The sequence below is a fragment of the Anabrus simplex genome, chromosome 1 (genome assembly GCF_040414725.1).
Source record: "Anabrus simplex isolate iqAnaSimp1 chromosome 1, ASM4041472v1, whole genome shotgun sequence".
Classification (NCBI taxonomy): domain Eukaryota; kingdom Metazoa; phylum Arthropoda; class Insecta; order Orthoptera; family Tettigoniidae; genus Anabrus; species Anabrus simplex.
In genome coordinates this window covers 864,292,776-864,314,926 of record NC_090265.1, presented here as the reverse complement: position 1 = coordinate 864,314,926, position 22,151 = coordinate 864,292,776, and the positions used below count along the sequence as shown (strand labels likewise).

The window sequence follows — 22,151 nt, the reverse complement described above, 5'->3', positions numbered from 1 at the left end:
CTGGCAACCAGGAATGAGTTAGCTGGAAAATTTATAATGTCTAATAACGAACCAACTATATTGTATTATAAATTTACTAATTCGGAACAAATATTTCAGGTTCCCTATGGGAATCAACATCTTTATCATCTGATAGCCAGAAAGGCATCAATTTTTGAAAATGAGACAAAGTCTCTCATAGTGAATTGACACTGCCAGTGGCTCCAAGTAGCCTACGCAGTGGCCTCCACGGTATGCACTAGCCATGCATCTTCGTAGGTGTTCTATTTACCAACGGATGAGCCCAACTTCGCACACTGGGGCGAAACGCTGGCAACCAGGAATGAGTTAGCTGGAAAATTTATAATGTCCAATAACGGACCAACTATATTGTTAGTACGTGTACCTCATGACAATAATAAGGCTCGTTGACAATGCAATTGAAAAAGTAACAAAGAAGCAAGAATATAAGTTTTAATTCCTGAAAAACTGAAGTAGGGCATACGCGACAATGAGGGATATGAGACAGTCGCTCATTGTCATCTAAAATGACTATTTGTTAGCCGCTCTGCAGTAACCAGATTATAGTACTAATTTCAAATTACATAGTTTAGGGGCCTGATGAGAACTTCGAATTACATATTAACCATATTTCGAATTAACCGATCGAAATAACACATGAAGGCCTGTATTTGAATCAGAGAATGGCATTTACTTCGAAATAATCGTTCTGAATTAATCGACTTTGAATTACAGTTTTCACTGTACCTACAGCAAGGAAGACTGTAAATATGACTATTGAAATGAGAAAAATAGTCATGAAGGAACGTAATGAAAGGAGGAGGAGGAAGAACTCCATTTATATTAGATGCCCTAATATCACAGTCAAAAGAAATCTAGATGTGAAGGACTACAATATCGGAACTTGATATTTCACTTTCTTTTATACCTGAAGGGATCAAATCAAGATCAGCAATAATACAAAACCATATTAAACTGCAAAGGGCCACAGAGAGCAAGGAAGCGAGTATGTCACGACAATCCACTGAAACGAATAGACATGTCTACTTATGCGCCTCAGGATCTGGGAAACAATATGAGAGGTGGAAAAAAAAATCATGCACATGCTAAGTAATTATCCTGTCAACGATGGTAGTTCAGCTAATACATAATTATACAAACATTTGTAGTACTGTAAACCAGGACAACTTTGTGACACTTTTTTTACAATTCCTTTAAAATGCAATGATACAGATGTATATTTAAAGAAAAATATTTATGGCTTAGTGTGCTATTATGTCTCATCTGATAAATTTAACATTGTTTAAGCAGTAATTTTAATTGGGACAGCGAGAATTTAATACGTGTCACAAAGTTGTACCCGCATGTAGGACAACTTTGTGACACCTATCATTCTGCTAATATAGCTTGACGCCAGTGGGATAAACTGATATAACTTCTAAACAATATTCTCTCACCCATGAGTAAATAATGCAAGTATCGAGCTCAAATTATTATCATTATTAATATTATGCCTTGTGATGTACATTCACTTATTAGTATCAATTATTCGTTTACGATCGCATTATTTGAGAGGTTATGTCATGAAACATTTGCTGTATATAGATATTTATATGAGTTTAGTTAATTTAAGAACCTGTATATAATTTATTATTACCTGTATTAATGATTTGTAATCCACTACAGAATTGTGAAACACACTGTAACATCCAGAATGGTACAGGGTAGATGAGATCTCAGTAGAATATTCTGTGCATTTTATCTAGGCCTTAAGCACTCTAGAATTTAAGAGAATATGTATCTTTCTAGAAGCCTGGCCAGGCACATATATAAAGAGGTGGTCTTGATGGTAGAGACAAGTTATTACTTAGTTGGAGTTATGGTTTAACAGGAGTATACTTGGGATCACGTGTTGTAGGTGACATGCTTGTAAGCAGTCAACTGTTTCAACTGTGTTTTAAGGTTGCAACCTCCATGTGGCGTGTGCTTAGTGTTAAGGATGGCAGTGTGTTGATGTGTATAGTTCGTCTGTGACAGCAGTGATTAAGGTTACATATATGAATATGTGAAGTTAAGGTGGAATAAATCAGTGTACCAACTGATAGCATCTTGTGTGCGTCTTTGTGGATACATTAAGCTTATGCTTTTAACGTCTGTCACAAAGTTGAACCTGTGAAAGGCTTCTTTAAGGAAGCTGAAGGTCATATAAAGTAACTAGACAGTGGGTTGAGAAGAAACAATGCAAAAAAAAAAAAAAAAAAAACAACAACACTTTATTGACACACAGTGCTTACAATGCTTAGTTACCTACTGATATGTGTAGACTTCAGATCTCAATCATTTCTGGGACATCAAAATTTCACACTTCCCTCTATTTCTTGGTGCATTTATTTTACAAATTACGTCCACATCTTTGCACCAGATTTCATCTCTTGTTTTAGGCCATCTCCAGTGTTTCTCTATCGACTCCATAACATTAACAAGCACACCCTCCTTATTAATTTTTGTTATTATGCCTGGATGAAATTTCCCTTCATATACTACCATTACATAGATACCCACAACCTTCTCTTCTTTCTTGAGAACCTTAATTTCCTCCCTGACTTCAGATTCAGAGTCTGAGCCTGAAAGCCAGCTACCATCTGACTCAGCATACACAACACTGTCTTCGTCAGTTTCTTTGGAACTTGCAATGATGGGACGAGCTGACTTCATTTCCCGTGTCTTTGTGTCACTTGAGGAAGGTCTTGGTGCAGACATGGCTGATGAACTCTGCAAATCTACGGTGGAAATGCTTTTTCCAGGTGTGACATTGATTCGCCTCTTTCTGATCTGCTTTCTCTCTGTCACTTCAGTCCTTTTTTGTACAAGATGTTTTAGGAAGCTGTCACTTACATTTCTTTGTACCAATTAATTTTTTCTTGATTAATGTGATTGCATAAACTGTTTAAGACCTCTTCCCTGTTTGTAGGATAAATTCCTCATTTCCTAAATCCAGCACACAGATTATTTCCCTTATTTTCTTCGACTTTATCCACCAGTTTCTTTACCAATACTGGGAACTCCTGTTTAGGTATTGTTGCACTTCTGATGCCAACAGTACACTCCTTCCAGTCTGTCAAGATTGTCTTCCAGTGTCTCTTGACTGGCCAGAAAAATGCCACATCTAATAGCTGCAATAAATGTGTTGCATTTGGTGGCAGAGCTATAAACCAGATGTTATGTTCTTCACACTGTTGAATAATTTCAATGTTCATATGTGTGCTCAAGTTGTCCCAATTAGTACTTTTGGCCCTTTTTGTCTTCCTAAAAAAATCTTCAAATGTGTTGCAGTTGAACCAGCCAGATGAAGTGCAATTATACCTTGCACCTGGCAGGACCACCTTCAGTCCATGTGCTCCACAAATGCTTAGACTTATAGTTAACATAAACAGGAGCAAGTTCGCCATCTGCATTTCCGCAGAACATAATTAAAGTACAAGCCTCGGTGGGGTTCCTCATTTTTTCAGGATATTTTGTGCCCTCTTCGTAATAACTTTACGGGATCCAGGGTCATCTACAAGGTTTGTCTCATCATAGTTCCAAATGTTGGAACTGGGAACCCCTTCAAGTTCAGAGCAGAGATGATCAAAATATTTATTGATTACATTTTCATCAACTCCTGTCCTAGAATTGATATATTCTGTGCAAACCTCTGAGTCAGAATGGGATGGAGAACCATAAATGAGTTTTGCCAGTCAGTTCCTGGAAAATTATTTCTAAAAGATGTCACTGTCCTTCCCACATGGTCAAGATATGACTTAACAATACACCTAAGGTCGAATCCAGTCACAGAAAAACCATAATCAGATATTGTTATACAATGAGAAACAAATGCTTTTTCCTCTATTTCAGAAAAAACTGTTGGATGTTCTCGAGTCAATGGATGTTTCCCTTTAAGTTTCATCCATAGTGTGTTTCCGTGAATACCATACCTAGAAACAATGAAAAAAAATGCATTTTAGTAATAAAATCAAACAGGGCAAGGCATTAATTTGTGGAATCTTACTTTTCAACAGTTTTCCATATGGATAATTTAGCCCATTTTATTTCATTAAGAGTTTCTGCCAGCGTTTCATTAGTATAATTGTGGTATAAACATGACCCAACCTTCCTTCCCCACTTACCAGGCATTTTATAACCTGAAAATACATAAACAATCAGAAATTTAAATAAAAACAACAAAAATTGTAAACTGGAACACTACAGGATAACTTTGTGACAGCGCCATCACTGTCACAATGTTACCCCATGATTCTTCACAAAGTATTTCCACAAAAAGGTAACTAAATAAATGCTCTATATCTATCTCTTTTTACGAGAGTTATCACAAAACACAATACTTTAAATTTCACTTACATTCAGGACACTTTTCTGTAGGCTTCTTTGACACCAGAACAAAATTTCAGCACAATGCTCTGAACTGCTTTCAAGAGTACCGAACGAAATGGCAAAGCACCACTATTTGAAGAATGCCTTAGTCGTTCCAGTTTTTCTAACAGATGGCAGCACTAATCACACGCACAGGTCCACCAACCTCACACTCTGAACCACCATAGAATGCCCGCCAGTTTAAAAAATATGGAGCAAGGTGTAGGTGTCAAAAAGTAGTACCCCTTGTCACAAAGTTGTCCTGGTTTACGGTAGTTGTAATTTTCGTATACACCAGCTGCACAGGGGCCTATTCCACAAAAGTATGGTCTTGTACATTACAAGTTACTAGTGTAGGTTCTTGTAATGTATGGAGTTGTACATTTCTGTTCCACAAAAGATTGAAAGTCTCTTGTATATTACCAGTGAATTGTTACAAGTTTTACAAGTGATGACATATCAACAAACATACTACGTCGTAGCATGAATCAGCTGTTCATCTTCGTATTCCATTAGTTGAATTAGGTTATGCTTGCCTCATTTATCGTAATATCGTATTTTAAGGTAACTTATGTAGTAAAGATTCAAAGAAATAATATTCCTGTGCATTTCTTAATGCTACGATGTTATTGTTCAGTTTATTTTTTTGATGATAGGAAATTACTCTGTTATCGCCCATTCTGTCCTTCTGTGATCCTCGCATATGTTCCAAGATAGTCTGACATACCTTGGTCTTCCATTAGGAATCAGTTGCCGCTAACGATATTCGGCCGCCAAACTTAATTGTTACGAAATTGCAAATTCTGCATGAATTGGTAAAATTATGTCAAGAGAAACGGTTATTCATTTTGAAGGAAATAGAAAGAAGGAAAGATATTTGTGTCGGTACATTCAGCAAGAGTCTGAAAAAACAAGACAAAATAAATGGTTGGATGGAAATATTTGACTTGGGAAAAGCTCATGGAGCTTTTGAGGGGAAATGTTGGACATCTGCAGGAGATATTCTGCTCATTAATGATTCCAGAAATGTCCTTCTTGGAACATGTTTGTTCAGTATTTTCAGGCCAACGAACAATTTGAGGAAATTTTATATCATTTATTGCAGCTACCACAGAATGTATTGACCTACAGACCGAAGATATTGCCATTGCCATCCCATGCATATCTGCAATACCATGGTACTGACCACCATTTCCTAGCCACTGTAGTGTTGTTAGTAACTGTTGTTTAGCAGACAGAGATTTATTTCTGTTCAAAGGATGTTTTAACCTATACCCAATATCTGTCAACAGTTCTTCCATTTGTATTGTGCTTAACCTAAAACGTTCATTGTATTGAAATACAGTGTTAAGCTGGAAGTTTATTCTTTTCCTGTACAGACGGTACTTTTCATTTTCATCACCATCACCATCACTATCACTACTGCTAGACCACATATTTATAAAAATGTATCTGAAATAAGCATATTTAAATAGCACTAGTACATTTATGTATTGATGTCCTTTCACTGATAGAGAATACTGCATTTGCATAAGGGACAAAAGTTACGGCATGACTAGCTAAATATGATTCTTATATATCATACCTGGGCTCCAAGTTGGCTCTCTTGTGAAGTTGAACTACCACGCCGAGAGAAAAGTGGGCCTACTCGGCAACTGCGGTAACGAGCAAAATCTCTGCGGCGGCGTCTATTGCGAGTCTGTCGGCAGCGCACACTCTGAGTAGCAGGCAGAGGGGTTGCACCTGCCTTGCGTGTGGCTGTCACCTCAGCAATTTGTACTGATACCTGTGAGTCAAGTGAATGACGTCGGGACTCCACAGACACCCTAGAAAGATTTAAATTCAAATATAAGTATTTGTCTCGTATATGGTGAGCTCACCTAAATCATATATAAAGATAGAAACACATAATAAGATAAACACAATAACAGGTCAGCGTGGGAGAAGAACCAAGAGAAAGAGGATACAAGAACAAACTTAAAAAGACAAAAAGGCCGAGGACAATCTCCATGTTTTCATACATTGTGGTATTCACATAGAAGGGCTCATTCACCCCTGATGAGCCTGTTACTGCTTCCTCGTTTCATCAGGATGGCAAACATCAACATTCATTGACAAGTCATCCTGATGTGATAGGCTGGGATTAAGGAGGAGGTCAGCTAAACATGGGTAAAGGGAAGAGACAAAAAGAGGATGATTGAAAACAGGTGGTAAAAAGACACAGAACGGAAGGAGAAAATGTACCCATTGGGTCAATATAAGTAAAGGAAAAGAACAAACAGTGACAAATCAAGTCAGATATTTAAAGGTAGGAACATGAATATGATAAAAGAATAAATTAATTAAAAGGTCAGCATGGGGAAGGGGAGCTTCAGAAAGAGGAGACAAGGACAGGATAATCTTCAAACACTGCTGTCTTCACTTGGATGGACTCTATTAATCAATCTACACACGTCTATGTTCATTTCTTTTCAGACCCTGACAGGTTTCTTTCTGCTTCCCAACTACATCATGAAGATGGGTGTCAAATTTCACAGAGAGGCTAGCTTGACAGATCACTCTTGTTGTGGAAGGATCTGTGGTGTATTTAGAAGCCAAATTACTAATGCTACGTGATTTTCTTCAGAGAACATAACAGGGTACAGACCATCAAGTTACGTAATATGTATTCTTTTTTGGGATAAACTATTCTTATGCTTCCACTGCACAGTGATTTCTGCTTAGCACATGATTATTATTGAGTTTAACTCCATGGTCTCTCTCTTTCATATTTTATTGAGTAAGGGGGAAACAGTACAGTAATCATGCCTTCAGTTTCACACATTCAGCGAAATGGAAATGGTTTCAGAAACATTGTACCTGGGTGCCATTATAACTAGCAATAACAGCTGTGAAATAGAGATCAGGACAAGGATTGCCATGGCCAAGAACATCATGCCTCAGTTATCTCATATTTGGAAGGATCGCTCCATTTCTGTAAAGCTAAAGATGAGACTAGTACAGACACTGGTATTCTCTATTTTCCTCTATGATACTGAAACGTGGACTTTACAAGCTTCAGATTTGAATAAGATCAACTCATTCAAGATGTGGTGCTGGAGAAGAACGCTTTGCATTCCTTGGACAGCATTTTGAACCAACGAATCCATCCTCAGCGAGCTGAACATCAGTACCAGGTTGTCGGCAAAATGTCAACAGAGGATTCTCCAATTCTTTAGTCATATTATGCGTTGTGGAGAAGGAAGCCTTGAAAAGTCCATAATTTTGGGAAACGTGCCTGGAAAAAGGGAGCGTGGGCGAGCACCTATATGCTGGACAGATGGCATAAAACATGCAACAAAGACATCGTTCATTCAATCTACCCATATAGCAGAAGACCGTGGAGGATAGAAACAGGTACAAAGAAATATCTTCAGAGATCATGATCCTAAGGATTGACGGACTGATATACACAGACATATATTGAGTAGATATTCATAATTTCACTGGCGGCATTTTTCTACAAGCCAACACTGGAGTTTAACTAAAACAAGAATAGGGATCGAAAAGTAACGTCCGACCACTTACATTCACAATAAAAGCTCAACTGCACTGCAGAAGCGCTCTGCTCTGGCGTTACTGGTTGGTCATTTATATGGATTCCCTCTCGAGATTTCCCTGGCCCCGACCAACAGTACTTTCAAAATGTAACTCCAAACAAGCTTTATATTCATTTGATTTAATTTTCTTCTCATTATTATTTTTAAAATGTAATTATATTTTTTTAAACACTTTCCTGTGAAAATTGAAAACTATGCATAATTGTAATGATATCCTATAACTACTATGCAGTTATGAAAAGTCCTTAATATGCAAATGTTTCAAACAGAAAAAAAACCTGTTATTACATAACTATCCTAGAAATTTAATGGAAATAAAATGAGGAGAAATTCATAAGCTCAGAACCCTGTGGTGTTCAGATAATTGAGTTAAGAAAGCACGAACTGGGATGCGAATAGAGACCAGCAAATAAAAGATCACATCAACAGCTGAGAAGAAGTCAAATCTTGTATGTAAGGAGTATGAAGGTGACATAATACACTTACCGTCTAACACTGTAACTGATCTCAGAGTCAAGGGAATTTCTCCGTTGACTGGAAATAGAGCCTGTGGCAGCATCAATAAGTGCCCCACGACGAGTCATCAATTTAGGCAAAGCAGCAGCCCATGTGGAACTTAAGTCTTGAGATGCCACACTGATCATATCAAAATTCAAACCTGAAATATTAACAAAGTCATAATTACTTTCTATTATTAAAATGAAATATTCCTTATAAAATATTATAACCTTTCAATGGTCTCTAGGTCGAGTATGAAGGAGCCATTGAAAGTTATAATAACAGATCAACAGAAACTGTGCAGAAGTACACGTCCAGCAAGAATATGTCCAACTAGGTCTGTAAACCAAGATAACTCGCTCATTTAAGAGGAAATTTAATGGAAATAAAATGAGGAGAAATTCATAAGCTCAGAACCCTGTGGTGTTCAGTTAATTGAGTTAAGAAAGCACGAACTGGGATGCGAATAGAGACCAGCAAATAAAAGATCACATCAACAGCTGAGAAGAAGTCAAATCTTGTATGTAACATTCAGGTCTAGGAACGTCACACGGCGGAGGCCATGGAATGGGTTTGAATAGTGCAAGTTTAATTATCAAAAGGGCGTATGTGGAGTAATGGATTGTATGCATTAAAAGATGAATGAATAGCAGAATGTGTTCCTTTGCGTATTTTCTTGAATGAAGAGAGTGACCGTGTTAGATAAAATATTCCTCAAATGTCAAAAACAGATGGAAGGGAGATTACAGTATGGTAATTTTGGTAGGAATCATGAAATGCGAACTGATGTATTATTGTAATATTACCAAAAAAAAACCTTTTGTTTTTATGACAGTGAATGAAAAAAAAAACATCGAAGAAGGTTGACTAAAAGAACAGCTCTGGTACATGTTGAGAGAAGGAATTGAAAGATATTGTAAGGTTTTAAGAGCTAGATAACATATTGTGTAACAGTAATACGTGAAAATAAGGCGAGTGTCGTAAATAAAACTGAGATACTTAAAAATCTTGTTGCACTGTATTAATATTACTTGTACAAGTTTCAGATTGGAAGGATGATGGACTTGGTTTATCATTATAATGAATCCAACAAGACAGAGATGTGGGCCTAAATCAAGACTAGTGTCTTGATGGGCCCAAATTCAGATGGAATTACCTGAAATGATATGGAAATGAATGTCCATGACTACAGCAACCAAGAAGATGGGATGAAACACCAGAGTCGTCAACGATAAGTACCCAGGCCCAGGCATTGCCTTTCCTTTATTCTATCTGTAGAGAGCTTATAGTAGTATTAGATCTTTATCATGTTAACAAGGTTACTTTAATGGTATTCAACTTAAGTAACCTAACGTGATCGTCATTGTGTATCTGTCAGAGAGTGGTAACCCGATCATTGGTAAGAGTAGCAATTCAGATTGCTGTGAATGTTCAGGTGATGAAGGCATATAAGTATGGTAATGTTTTTATGGAATTTCCTGATACTGCCTGAATTTTTGCAAGAGTCTGTTTGTAAATAAGGTAATATTGAGTGCTGCGTGTGCAATTCTAGAGAGTGATTATATGTAGTTAATATATCAGTGTCGAGATCTTCTATAGGATGATTTGTGTCGCGTAATAACTTAGTGAAGTGCGATTATGCTGTCAATTATGAGATGATTTTATAAGCGAGTAGTTGAGGTTATTCGGATACATGCGCTTGTGTATTTAGAATGATAAGTGTAGGCATGGTGCACATTTTGAGGTAAGGTATGGTAAATGATAGGGTCGTCGAGAATATTATGGTGATGTAATGCTCATATGTGGAAATGAAGAGATTAGCGGATTACAGAGAAGAGTGGAGAAGACGAATTGCTGCCAACCAATCTTAGGATTGAGAATTGAGAAGAAGAATGCGATTATTGTGATAATGTGGTTTGTCTTTTCAATACAAAAATGTTATATTTATTTATAACATGTATTTGCACTTGGAACTAGTTTCGACGCTGTGTTTGCGTCATCATCAGCCAAAATGTGGGAAATAGGCAAGATGTAGGCATTTATATTACACAAGGCGTTACATTAAACAATACACATCTTACAAGGAGATAAAAACAGGGACGAATATAGAAACAAATGAATCGTTGAGAAAACAAAAGTTATACATATTAAAAATAACCTTAACCACACATCTTGCAGTGCGAAAGTGTTCTTCTTGAATGATTCCTGAATATAAAAACACACGCGCACACATTTCTGAAGAGCCAGCAGGCAGGACAAAGTAAAGTGAAACCTTAAGAGTTCTTCTGAGAAGAGTTCCTCATTTTTTCTATGTTCCGACTAATTAATGAAGTCTCCCTTCAGTTCCTGATAAACATACACAACAGGAAATTCTCCTTCACTCTCAACAATAGCTCTAAAGACCAACGGTAACATTTTTATTTTAAATATTGTGCAGAGACGTGAAAGCATGATTTTGAACATGATATAACTCCTTCATATAACCCAGTTTTTTATACAAGGTGTTGCATTAAATAACACACATCTTACGAGGAGATAAAAACAGGGATGAATGTAGAAACACATGCATCGTTGAGAAAGCAAGTTATACATATTAAAAATAAGCTTAACCACATAACTTGCAGTGCGAAAATATTTGCCTTGAATGATTCCTGAATACAAAACGCGCGCGCGCGCACACACTTCTAAAGAGCCAGCAGGCAGGAAAAAGTAAGGTGAAACCATAAGAGTTCTTCTGAGAAGAGTTCATCATTCTTTCTATGATCTAAATCAGATATGCAGAACATGTCAATGCCATAAAACACAACCGTTTTTCCGCGGTCGGCCTACATATAAAAGAATTTAAGCACAACTTTACTGAAATAAATCAAGATCTTGAGGTATTAGATATTCTAAACAAAGGTTCTTTCCTAGACGTCACTGAAAACCTCTATATTCATTTAGACCAATATTTTAATCCCAACCTAAACTTAAATGATATCTCAGAGAAACCAAAGATCCTATTCGACTTTCTCATTGAATTTTTCAAAAACATGAATATCCCGAAAAACAGATCTGTCTTTCAGATTATGCATAATACTTTGTCATGCCACACACTTTCACCACATCACCCTCCATATTTCCCCCCCTTCCACTCCTCCTCCCCTACCGCTCCACCCCTCTCCCCTCCTAATCCAACAACGGCCGCTGCCCAGACCTAAACTACCCAACACGCTCTGTTCCTCTTCATCTCGCGCCATAGCTTTACCGCCTCATGTCCCGCAATAAATATCATAGAAACCTGCCCCCACCCTACACGTAACGCTGCAACAATACACCACAAATACTGGCACAGTCAACCTCCACACTCTCAACAAAGTATTCCTTAATACCTATTTTATATTCTTGTCGAGCTGAATACCGGACCTGTGAAGATTACAAGATTATTATTATTTTGTGCATCTACAGAATGGTGTGTTAATGAAGCTATGTAATATAGAGAGAAACTTTCAAAGGTGGTTAAATGAAGTAGTTATATCATGTTCAAGATCATGCTTCCACATCTCTGCACAGTATTTAAAATACAATTTACCGTTGGTCTTTTATAGCAATTGTTGAGAGTTAAGGAGAATTTCCTGTTGTGTATGTTTATCAGGAACTCAAGGGAGACTTCATTAATTAGTCGGAACATAGAAAGAATGATGAACTCTTCTCAGAAGAACTCTTAAGGTTTCACCTTACTTTTTCCTACCTGCTGGCTCTTTAGAAATGTGTGCGCGTGCGTCTTGTATTCAGGAATCATTCAAGGCAAATATTTTTGCACTGCAAGTTGTGTGGTTAAACTTATTTTTAATATGTATAATTTTGGCTTTCTCAACGATGCATTTGTTTCTACATTCGTCCCTGCTTTTATCTCCTCGTAAGATGTGTATTGTTTAATGTAACACCTTGTGTAAAAAATTGGGTTAAATGAAGGAGTTATATTATATTCAAGATCATGCTTTCACGTCTCTGCACAATATTTAAAATGAAATTTACCGTGGTCTTTATAGCTATTGTTGAGAGTGAAGGAGGATTTCCTGTTGTGTATGTTTATCAGGAACTCAAGGGAGACTTCATTAGTTAGTCGGAACACAGAAAAAATGATGAACTCTTCTCAGAAGAACTCTTAAGGTTTCACATTACTTTTTCCTGCCTGCTGGCTCTTCAGAAATGTGTGCGCGTGTGTTTTGTATTCATGAATCACTCAAGACGAATATTTTCGCACTACAAGATGTGTGGTTAAGGTTATTTTTAATATGTATAACTTTCCCTGTTTTTTATCTCCTTGTAAGATGTGTATTGTTTAATTTCCTGTTGTGTATGTTTATCAGGAACTCAAGGGAGACTTCATTAGTTAGTCAGATCATAGAAAGAATGATGAACTCTTCTCAGAAGAACTCTTAAGGTTTCACCTTACTTTTTCCTGCCAGCTGGCTCTTTAGAAGTGTGTGCGCGCGCGCGCGCGTTTTGTATTCAGGAATCATTCAAGGCAAATATTTTCGCACTGCAAGTTATGTGGTTAAGCTTATTTTTAATATGTATAACTTGCTTTCTCAACGATGCATGTGTTTCTACATTCATCCCTGTTTTTATCTCCTCGTAAGATGTGTGTTATTTAATGCAACACCTTGTATAAAAAACTGGGTTATATGGGGAGTTATATCATGTTCAAAATCATGCTTTCACGTCTCTGCACAATATTTAAAATAAAAATGTTACCGTTGGTCTTTAGAGCTATTGTTGAGAGTGAAGGAGAATTTCCTGTTGTGTATGTTTATCAGGAACTGAAGGGAGACTTCATTAATTAGTCGGAACATAGAAAAAATGAGGAACTCTTCTCAGAAGAACTCTTAAGGTTTCACTTTACTTTGTCCTGCCTGCTGGCTCTTCAGAAATGTGTGCGCGTGTGTTTTTATATTCAGGAATCATTCAAGAAGAACACTTTCGCACTGCAAGATGTGTGGTTAAGGTTATTTTTAATATGTATAACTTTTGTTTTCTCAACGATTCATTTGTTTCTATATTCGTCCCTGTTTTTATCTCCTTGTAAGATGTGTATTGTTTAATGTAACGCCTTGTGTAATATAAATGCCTACATCTTGCCTATTTCCCACATTTTGGCTGATGATGACGCAAACACAGCGTCGAAACTAGTTCCAAGTGCAAATACATGTTATAAATAAATATAACATTTTTGTATTGAAAAGGTTGACCGTTTTAAGTTTTTCCTATCATCCTTTCTCAGTTCAATACGGACAAAAATGAAATTCCTAGGTTTAAATGTGGTTTGTTGCGACTGATACTACGGCTATGTAGTAAGTCTTCGAGAATGTCAATGAACCTAGATTGATGATGGTTTAAATGAGATGTTCATCATGCAATGTTTACAGGATTTTCGGATAGGCAAGCGATATGATGTGCTGATGGTATTTCAAAAGGTATCTCGGAGATTATAAATGTCGAGCATATGAGAAAATCGTTGAAATATGAATTTATGGTATGGCAAGAAGGTAAGATGAGTGTATTAATGGATGAATTATTGAGAGGATCTTCGATAAAAATTACACGAATAAATAATGAGATGTGTTGTTTAAGAGGTTAATGTATCTGTTGCAGTACGTTACCATACAGAGTAGCTGCTTGTAGTAGTTGATTTCTTAGGTAGTAGTATTATTTACAGGAAATCTTTGGAGGAGAGCAGACGCTGTGAGGACATCCCAGTATTACCATTTACATTGAGTATGTCAGTAGATAGACGTTGTTTAATTTAGGTACGGCGAAGCTGAAGGTTCCAGATTGTGCTGTTATCACCATAATTGATTTATTTGCTGAATTTGTTTGGTCACTTTGGCTGATTAGCAGATGATTACATTATCATGCAATGTTAAGATGATGATGATGATGCTTCTTGTTTTAAGGGGCCTAACATCGAAGGTCATCGGCCCCGCAATATTAGGAAGACTGGATCATTGGGATATTCAAGTTGTATGTTAGGTAGACAGATAGTTAAACGATCAAAAAACAGATAGAATATGGGAGGACAAACTTTAGGCCAATATGTGACATAGATGAATGAACAAAGTGAATGTTTACAAAATTAATTATTTTATGACTGGGGGATTTTCAAAGAACTGTTAAATAATTCATTATTTTGTGGTCAAGATTTCAGAAATGTTGTGATGAATTTATTTATGGAATTTTAAGAAATTAACGTCAGATAAATGTTCATGGAAACCAACAAAGGTTAATCAATATGATATTTTTTATTCTCCATCATGTTGTCTAGTTGAATGATTATTATTATTTTCTTTCACATGAATGGTTAATTAAAGTGGAATATCCTTCCAAAATTATATTGTGATCTTCTCATTCCATGAAATTATGATTTAATAGCCTTATATAGTTAGGTAGGACGTAGAATTTACTCTGTGTTTATTAGCCTGACATTGAATAAAAGGATATAACCGGTACTCGCCGAATGACCATGTGCGTGAGTGGAATCTCTTGCAATCCGTTGACACTAGCCGACGTTTAACTGAAAACAAAACATATCATTTCGAACCACCCACATCCACGAACGGTTCTAATATGCTGGTGTTAATTTACGAAAGGTGGAAGCAAAATGTTCATCATAGAGTTCTTTTACAATTTAGGGGATGAGCAGAACACTCTGTGAATCTAGAAATAAAATCAAATCGATTTTCTAAGAGCTGTTGGTTGATGCTCTGCACTGATGAGTGTTTTTATGAGTCGGTTTCGATTACAATGCGGTCGTGAAAACTCAATATTCGTAACTTATAGGCTTTGGTGATTTGGTTTCTAAATGACATGACAGGTATTAAGGAGCAAGGAATCTGCAAAAAATTTTGTATCAACTTAAAAAATTGTTGCAGCAATCCAACACACACTTAAAGCAGTGTTTATTTCTAATGCTAAATATCAGAGCAAAATTATTTTCTAGTAGAACGAGTTTCAAAAAGGGCTACGTCTGTCAACAATGACGTTTGTTCTGCATGGCAGCCGATATACATCTGAATATGCTGTAGACTGAAGGTGGACAGTCGCTGATATTGTGAGCCTGTTGTTTGGGACTGTTCTACAAACTGTACTACCTGTTGCAGGAGCCTTTGCCGGTGGGATTTGAGTGAACTAACAGTTGAATTAGAACGTGCGGTACAGTCTATATGCATGTATCGTTGTGCCACAAGCACTAAGCTTGGTTGCTTGCTGTTCCATATTAGAGAGAGCCTGCAAACATTCAACGAAAAGAATCTGACATGTCATTGCATTATATTTAGAATGCAGACACTCCCAAAGAAATAGTGCAAAGTGTTCCGATCTCAGAGCAGGAAGTTAATAGTGAATGTTCAATACTGTAGTTTTATGCAGAGGAAAAGAGGGAAGGTCTTATAATCCCTTTCCAGAAAGCTTACGAAGCTACTGCTAAAGCTATTGATAGAAGTGAAAGGACTGCATAATATTACTAGGCAGTGCAAAAAAGCCACCTATGATGGAGCTGTGATTCGTACCCCAGGTAAAATTATATAGATTTCGATCCACATAGGGAACTGGAAATATCTGTTTTGAATGAGTACGTTTATAGTTCCAATTTTCTTTTCATGTGACTATATCTAGCTGGGTGAAGCCCTTGTAAGGCAGACCCTCCGATGAGGATGGGCGGCATCTGCCATGTGTAGGTAACTACGTGTTATTGTGGTGGAGGAGGGTGTTATGTGTGGTGTGTAAGTTGCAGGGATGTTGGGGACAGCACAAACACCCAGGCCCTGAGCCAATGGAATTACGCAATGAAACTTAAAATCCCCGACCCGGCCGGGAATCGAACCTGGGACCCTCTGAACCGAAGGCCAGTACGCTGACCATTCTGCCAACGAGTCGGACAGTTCCAATATGATTGGTCCGTTATTGGAAATTATAATTTTCCAGCTAACTCCTCTTTAATTGCCAGCGTTTCACCCCAGAGTTAATTTGGGCTCAGCAGTTGGTAACTAGTGCTCATCAAGACGTATAGCTAGTGCATGTAGTGGAATCAAAATCTATATCGTCTGATGACCAAGCAGGCATCAATTGTTTTTAAAAAGAGATCAAGTCTCTCCTAGTTCACTGGCACTGCCTTAGGCTACAAGTAGCCTATGCAGTGGCCTCCACTATATGCATGTGTCTTGGTAGGTAGGACATTATTTAGTGGGGTTTTCTGCTGGATCCATTCCTTTTCTATTGCTAGGCTGAGTGACTCATATGGTTGAGGCGCTGGCCTTCTGACCCACACTTGGCCAAGTTTGATCCTGGCTCAGTATGGTGGTATTTGAAGGTGCTCAAATACGTTAGCCTCGTGTCGGTAGATTTACTGGCACGTAAAAGAACTCTTGCGGGATGATTTTCTGGCACCTCGGCATCTCCGAAAACCGCAAATGTAGTTAGTGGGACATGAAGCAAATAACATTATTATTATTATTATAGATTCTATTATAGAGCAAGTAAACTTGAGCCATGTTATAACTTTACTCAAAGTATTTTTTTTATACAATTTAGCACCATTTGCACAAAGATACTAAATACAATCTTCTTCCAATATTTTAGTGTTCGTTGCTTGTCAAAGTATGTGTAAGCCATCATTGAATTGTTATGTTCGAGGACTATAGCTGGCTTCCTTACTTCAACTTGCTGTCCTCAATGCCTCTTGACTGTTGTTTTAGTGTGGGCTGTGCAGTTTGTAGACAAAAGAAGTACAGGATTTTTCTGTGATTTTTTTCTCCTGGTACCCAACAACAAGAACCTCATTATTCCGAAAATATTTATTTTGCCCTTTGAATTTCCCTTTCAGCCCTTGTGGAATATCTTTTCTGTTGAGTCTGAGGGAGCCTGTTAGGTAAGTGCCATTTTCAAATAGGTACCGAGCCAAAGGAATGATAGTAAAAAATTGTTGTTGAAAACATAGTAGCTTTTCTTCAAATAGTTTCCCAAAGTCAGTAATGTATGAACTACTACAGGTCCCAAGCCAAACTACTTAATTTTCTCTTTGTCTACATCACTCTCCCAACGAGCTCGATAGCTGCAGTCGCTTAAGTGCGGCAGTATCCAGTATTCGGGAGATAGTAGGTTCGAACCCCACTGTCGGCAGCCCTGAAGATGGTTTTCCGTGGTTTCCCATTTTCACACCAGGCAAATGCTGGGGCTGTACCTTAATTAAGGCCATAGCCGCTTCCTACCCACTCCCATTGTCGCCATAAGACCTATCTGTGTTGGTGCGACGTAAAGCAACTAGCAAAAAAAAAAGCATCACTCTCCTTCCCCTTCTGTAGCAATAAAACAACAGACAGTAATTGTGTATACAATTTATAACAGAGTACAAATCATCCAAAAATAATGCTCCAACTATGATGCTTCTTATTAGGGAGGAACTGCAGAGATGAGTGGCATTTCGTGCCCACTAACTATTCATCTACACTTACATGCTGATGAGATGTATAGTGAAACCAGAACAGTCTATTGGCACGGTCAACTATTGACTAAAAACCTGTAAATGAATTATATTTAGGGTCGCTGGGTGGAAAGAGGATGCTATTGTCAATTAGGTGGAACAATTTCAGAATTAATTGAATTAACTGAAACTATTGCAGGAAAATATGGTACCGAACCAAGGAATCTGTCTTGAATTAGTCGACCAGTATGAAAGGATAGTTGGCTTTCTTGTAATACCCATTTCCAATAATACTGCCCCTACAGCTTTTGTTTCTGTGACAGTAACCTTGTCGAGCTGTTGAATGGGGTGACGGTAGCTTTAGAGAACAGGAGAATTGATATGCATACCTGTTCATTTCCTTCACAATTCAATTTAAAATGTATGCAGTAAAAGCAGGTTGAAATAGTGCACAGGCTCTGCATCAGCAGGAGGGGACATGTTTATGACCTGGTGTTTCAAGATACAGGGGGAGGGCCCAACTGAAACTTCATTAAACTCTATGTTATGCATATAAGCATTGTCGTCATTACTGCCTATATCACGGCCTACGTTGTCTTAATTTCCGTCAACCTCTGAATCAGTAAAACTGTCACTTTCACTAATGACAATACCACAAGGTTTATGGTACTGTGTGGAATGTCATCACTGCACTCACTTCCTGCCTCTGAAATAACATCACCAACATCACTATTACATAAGCCTGATCAGATTCAATGTAGTCATCATCGGCAAAGACTCTATTAATATATTTGGTTAAATCTTCATTGTTCTGGAACACATCCCACATGGCAGAGACCATTTTCCTACTCACAACCTTGCACGGTGTATAAAATATATGGTGCTTTGAAAAAATCATATCTCTGTAAAGAAAGGGATTAGCGTGATAGTTGTGATAGATTTAGAAACTATAGGCTTTGCAGATTCTGGATCATCAGCTTCGTGCTGCTATCTGTCAGAAAAAACTGAGAACTACAAACATATACAAAACAGCTTGTGTAAGCATAAGTATGAACACGGCCTATGTGTGCCTGATATTGGTGAGTGAGTGAGGGAGGGAGGGAGGGAGGGAGGGAGTGAGACAGTTTAACTGTTTTCAGATTACCTGTCTATCACTGTAACCTAAATCCAATCAAACTCATTTGGAACTTAGAAAAACCAAAAAATAGCCGAATAGCTGCAAACAAGTCTGCAATCTCTCACCGCCGGCTTTGAAACAACTAACACACTGCTACACAAGAAGTGACCAAAGAAGATTGGATGAAAGAGTGTGCAAAAGTTAAAGATATCAAGAAATAATACTGGCAATGTTACACACTAATGGAACAGGTGAATGAGAGAAATACTGGTTTGGAAAGTAGTGATGAAGGAACCCAATACCACCACAGATAGGGAAATGGACGGTAGCTAGACTGTACGGCAGGAGAGACAACTGATACAGCTAATCAAATTACAAGTTCAAACTTCAGATGCCACTCATTAACCCTCAACTGGTATCATCTATGTTTGTAACGTAACTGGTATCATACATCTGTCAGACTCCAGATATTTACTTTTAAATTAAACAATGTGTTCTTAATTTTTTGTTATTTATTCAACATAAGTACTTTAAATATATGTTTTCAAACATGTCAGTGCAAAAGGTAGAAGAAAAAAATTGCAAATCCAGAAAAATTAATAAAATATTAGAATGATGCTCCAAAAATGTAGACGCCTCTGTTTTTCTTAAAAACCTAGACAATATGATTATTACGATCATTTCGCTGATATGTCAATGTTATACAAAGACCATACAAACAACTAAAACATAAAATTACTGGAAAACTCAAAACACAAATCCAATTTTAAGGTTCAAAGTCACTGTTTGTTAGAAAGCACAATTTTCCTTATCACAGGATATGTTACCTTATTTTTATATGTATATAACTACAACTCAAAACATTGTGTCCAGATATAGCTATGATTTTCAAAATATATAGAAAAACACCTTAGACTTCAAAAATGTTTCACACACCCACATACGTTCATTCATTTATCCGCAAAGCACTCTCAGCAATTTTTTTGGCGCACTCCAAGCAGATCGGTTTTCCACACTTTTGACACGGGTACTTCGTTCTCCTTTTCAGTTTAGGATCGCAAAAGTAGCACATTTTACATTCAGGCAGTTCATGCAGAATGTCAGTTCAAAGTTTGGTTCATTAGGTCGTAAAACTCACCGAGATGGTCCTGATTGTGGCTCCATTATTATTTATACGAATTAAACGCACTGTAAGTAACAACAGTGTTATACTAACTCACAATAATCACAATAAACACTCAATACTGAATAACGTCATTCCCGAACAATAGTCACAGAACTGGTATCATACGTCTGTCAGACGGCGCGATAAGTTTACTACACACTTACTTGAGGTCAAACAAAGCAAGCGGTACATCACCTTCCCTGCAGAGAAACAACACTCTAACTGAGAGGTACACAAGGGAAGAAAGCAGTAGGCTGAGGAAAGGAGAGGAGATGGCCTTGGAAAATTTTTCAGCCGTCTCACAGACGTATGATACCAGTTGAGGGTTAATGAATTACTGTAAAATGCAAATGTCTTCTTAATATGCTGATTTTTCCACTGATGAATTTCTGCCTGGAGTTAATAAACCTGCAATATGGAGTCTATGTCCCATCCCACTAGTACCCTACCGTGGTGCCACATTTCAGTAAACAGATACTAGCATGCTCACACATAAACACAAAGACTTGTGCAGCAGGTAATATTTTGCCAGAGATGACTACAACTTCATCTTACAGATCATAACAAGTGATAGGTGGCTTTACAGTTACAACCCTGAGATAATGCAAGTCACCACAGTGAAAGTTGCTAAATTCCCTGAAGCAATAGAATAAAAGTAAAAGTAATAAAATAAAATAAAATAAAACGTGTCCAGTTCACAGCTATCTGAAATCCACGCTAATCATTTTCTATGACATCCAAAGCACACAAAGAATTCCTTTCTGCCGATTAAATTGTAACTGGAAAGTTCTAATGCAAGGTTTCAAGGTAGCTAAGTGGGAGGGAAGGAGCTTAAGTGGTCAATATAAGCAAATGAAATGAACACTTTGTTGCTGGGTTTCATCACTTCCTTCTCCTGTGTTTGCCCTGTGTTTCTCACCTTTTCTAACTGTAATACATAATATTTTGTCATTTTCACCACAGCAACCTAGACTGTTGATTAAGTAGGCTTTCCTTTTTTGTGATATATGTTTATACTTCTGTAATTTATTGTTGGCAAATAGTTGACTTTCCAAAATAATTAACATGAAAGAAACAACTGAGAAGATAATTTAGTTCTTTAAACATGTTTAAATTCATATTTTAAAAAATTAAAGCAAAGGAAACAAGACATAGAAAAATACTGAAAATCAATGCTACAGAATGCTGCCCGATTATCAGAAATCTAGGCAGGTGTTTTTTCCCCTCCAAATGCACGTGATTTCTCACACAGCAAACATAATGCAACTTCTCCTTGATTTAACAAATCTCAGTTCTCTCGATACTGTCATTAATAAAAAAGAATACTAATAACAGCTTTAGTTTGTTTTAAAGTTATTTTCTTGTCTGAGATGTACAAATTAACTTTAATCAAACTCACCTACAGGATCTTCATGAGAGCTATGAAAGCTGATTGAAAGCCGTCCAGCACTGTTGAAATTTTTTCTCTTTGCAAATGCTTGGGCTATGACTTTATGTTTCTTTAATCTAACTGGTTCCTCTGCTTTGCTGTTGAAAATGCTAGAAAAAAAATATCACAGCTCCATGTAAAGAAATATAATAAGCTATTAAAGGAATCTTGAAAGAAATACAAAAAAATAAATATTGTTATTCTGCACATTTTACACATAGAAGTGTTACAAAGTTTGGTGCTATAACTAGGAAAAGTCATGTACTCAGCAAAGTCCACAGACTTACACTGGTTTATTAAGATGGTTGGGATCTAGATCAAGTGTGGGTATTGCTCACGAAAGTCACAAGTACTTCGTCCATCAATCACCTCTGATCTGCTTTTAGGACTATTGTCCAGGTGGCATATTCCCTATCAGTTGTTTTCCTAGTGTTATCTCCAGTAATTTCAAAAAAGTTGGAAATTTAACAAAC

At 37.2% G+C, this 22,151-nt stretch overlaps 1 protein-coding gene across 2 annotated transcripts in view; it reads right to left on the bottom strand.

Annotated features, from left to right (window-relative positions):
- The window catches only part of smo (smoothened), a 161,277-nt gene that overhangs the window by 6,092 nt on the left and 133,034 nt on the right, over nucleotides 1-22,151 (bottom strand). For both annotated transcript variants that reach the window (XM_067136472.2, XM_067136471.2), the window contains 3 exons: nucleotides 21,649-21,788; nucleotides 8,496-8,667; nucleotides 5,996-6,236 (listed from right to left, as the gene is read on the bottom strand). In XM_067136472.2, the coding sequence (XP_066992573.2) occupies nucleotides 5,996-6,236; nucleotides 8,496-8,667; nucleotides 21,649-21,788 (553 nt within the window). The remainder of the gene's footprint in view (nucleotides 1-5,995; nucleotides 6,237-8,495; nucleotides 8,668-21,648; nucleotides 21,789-22,151) is intronic.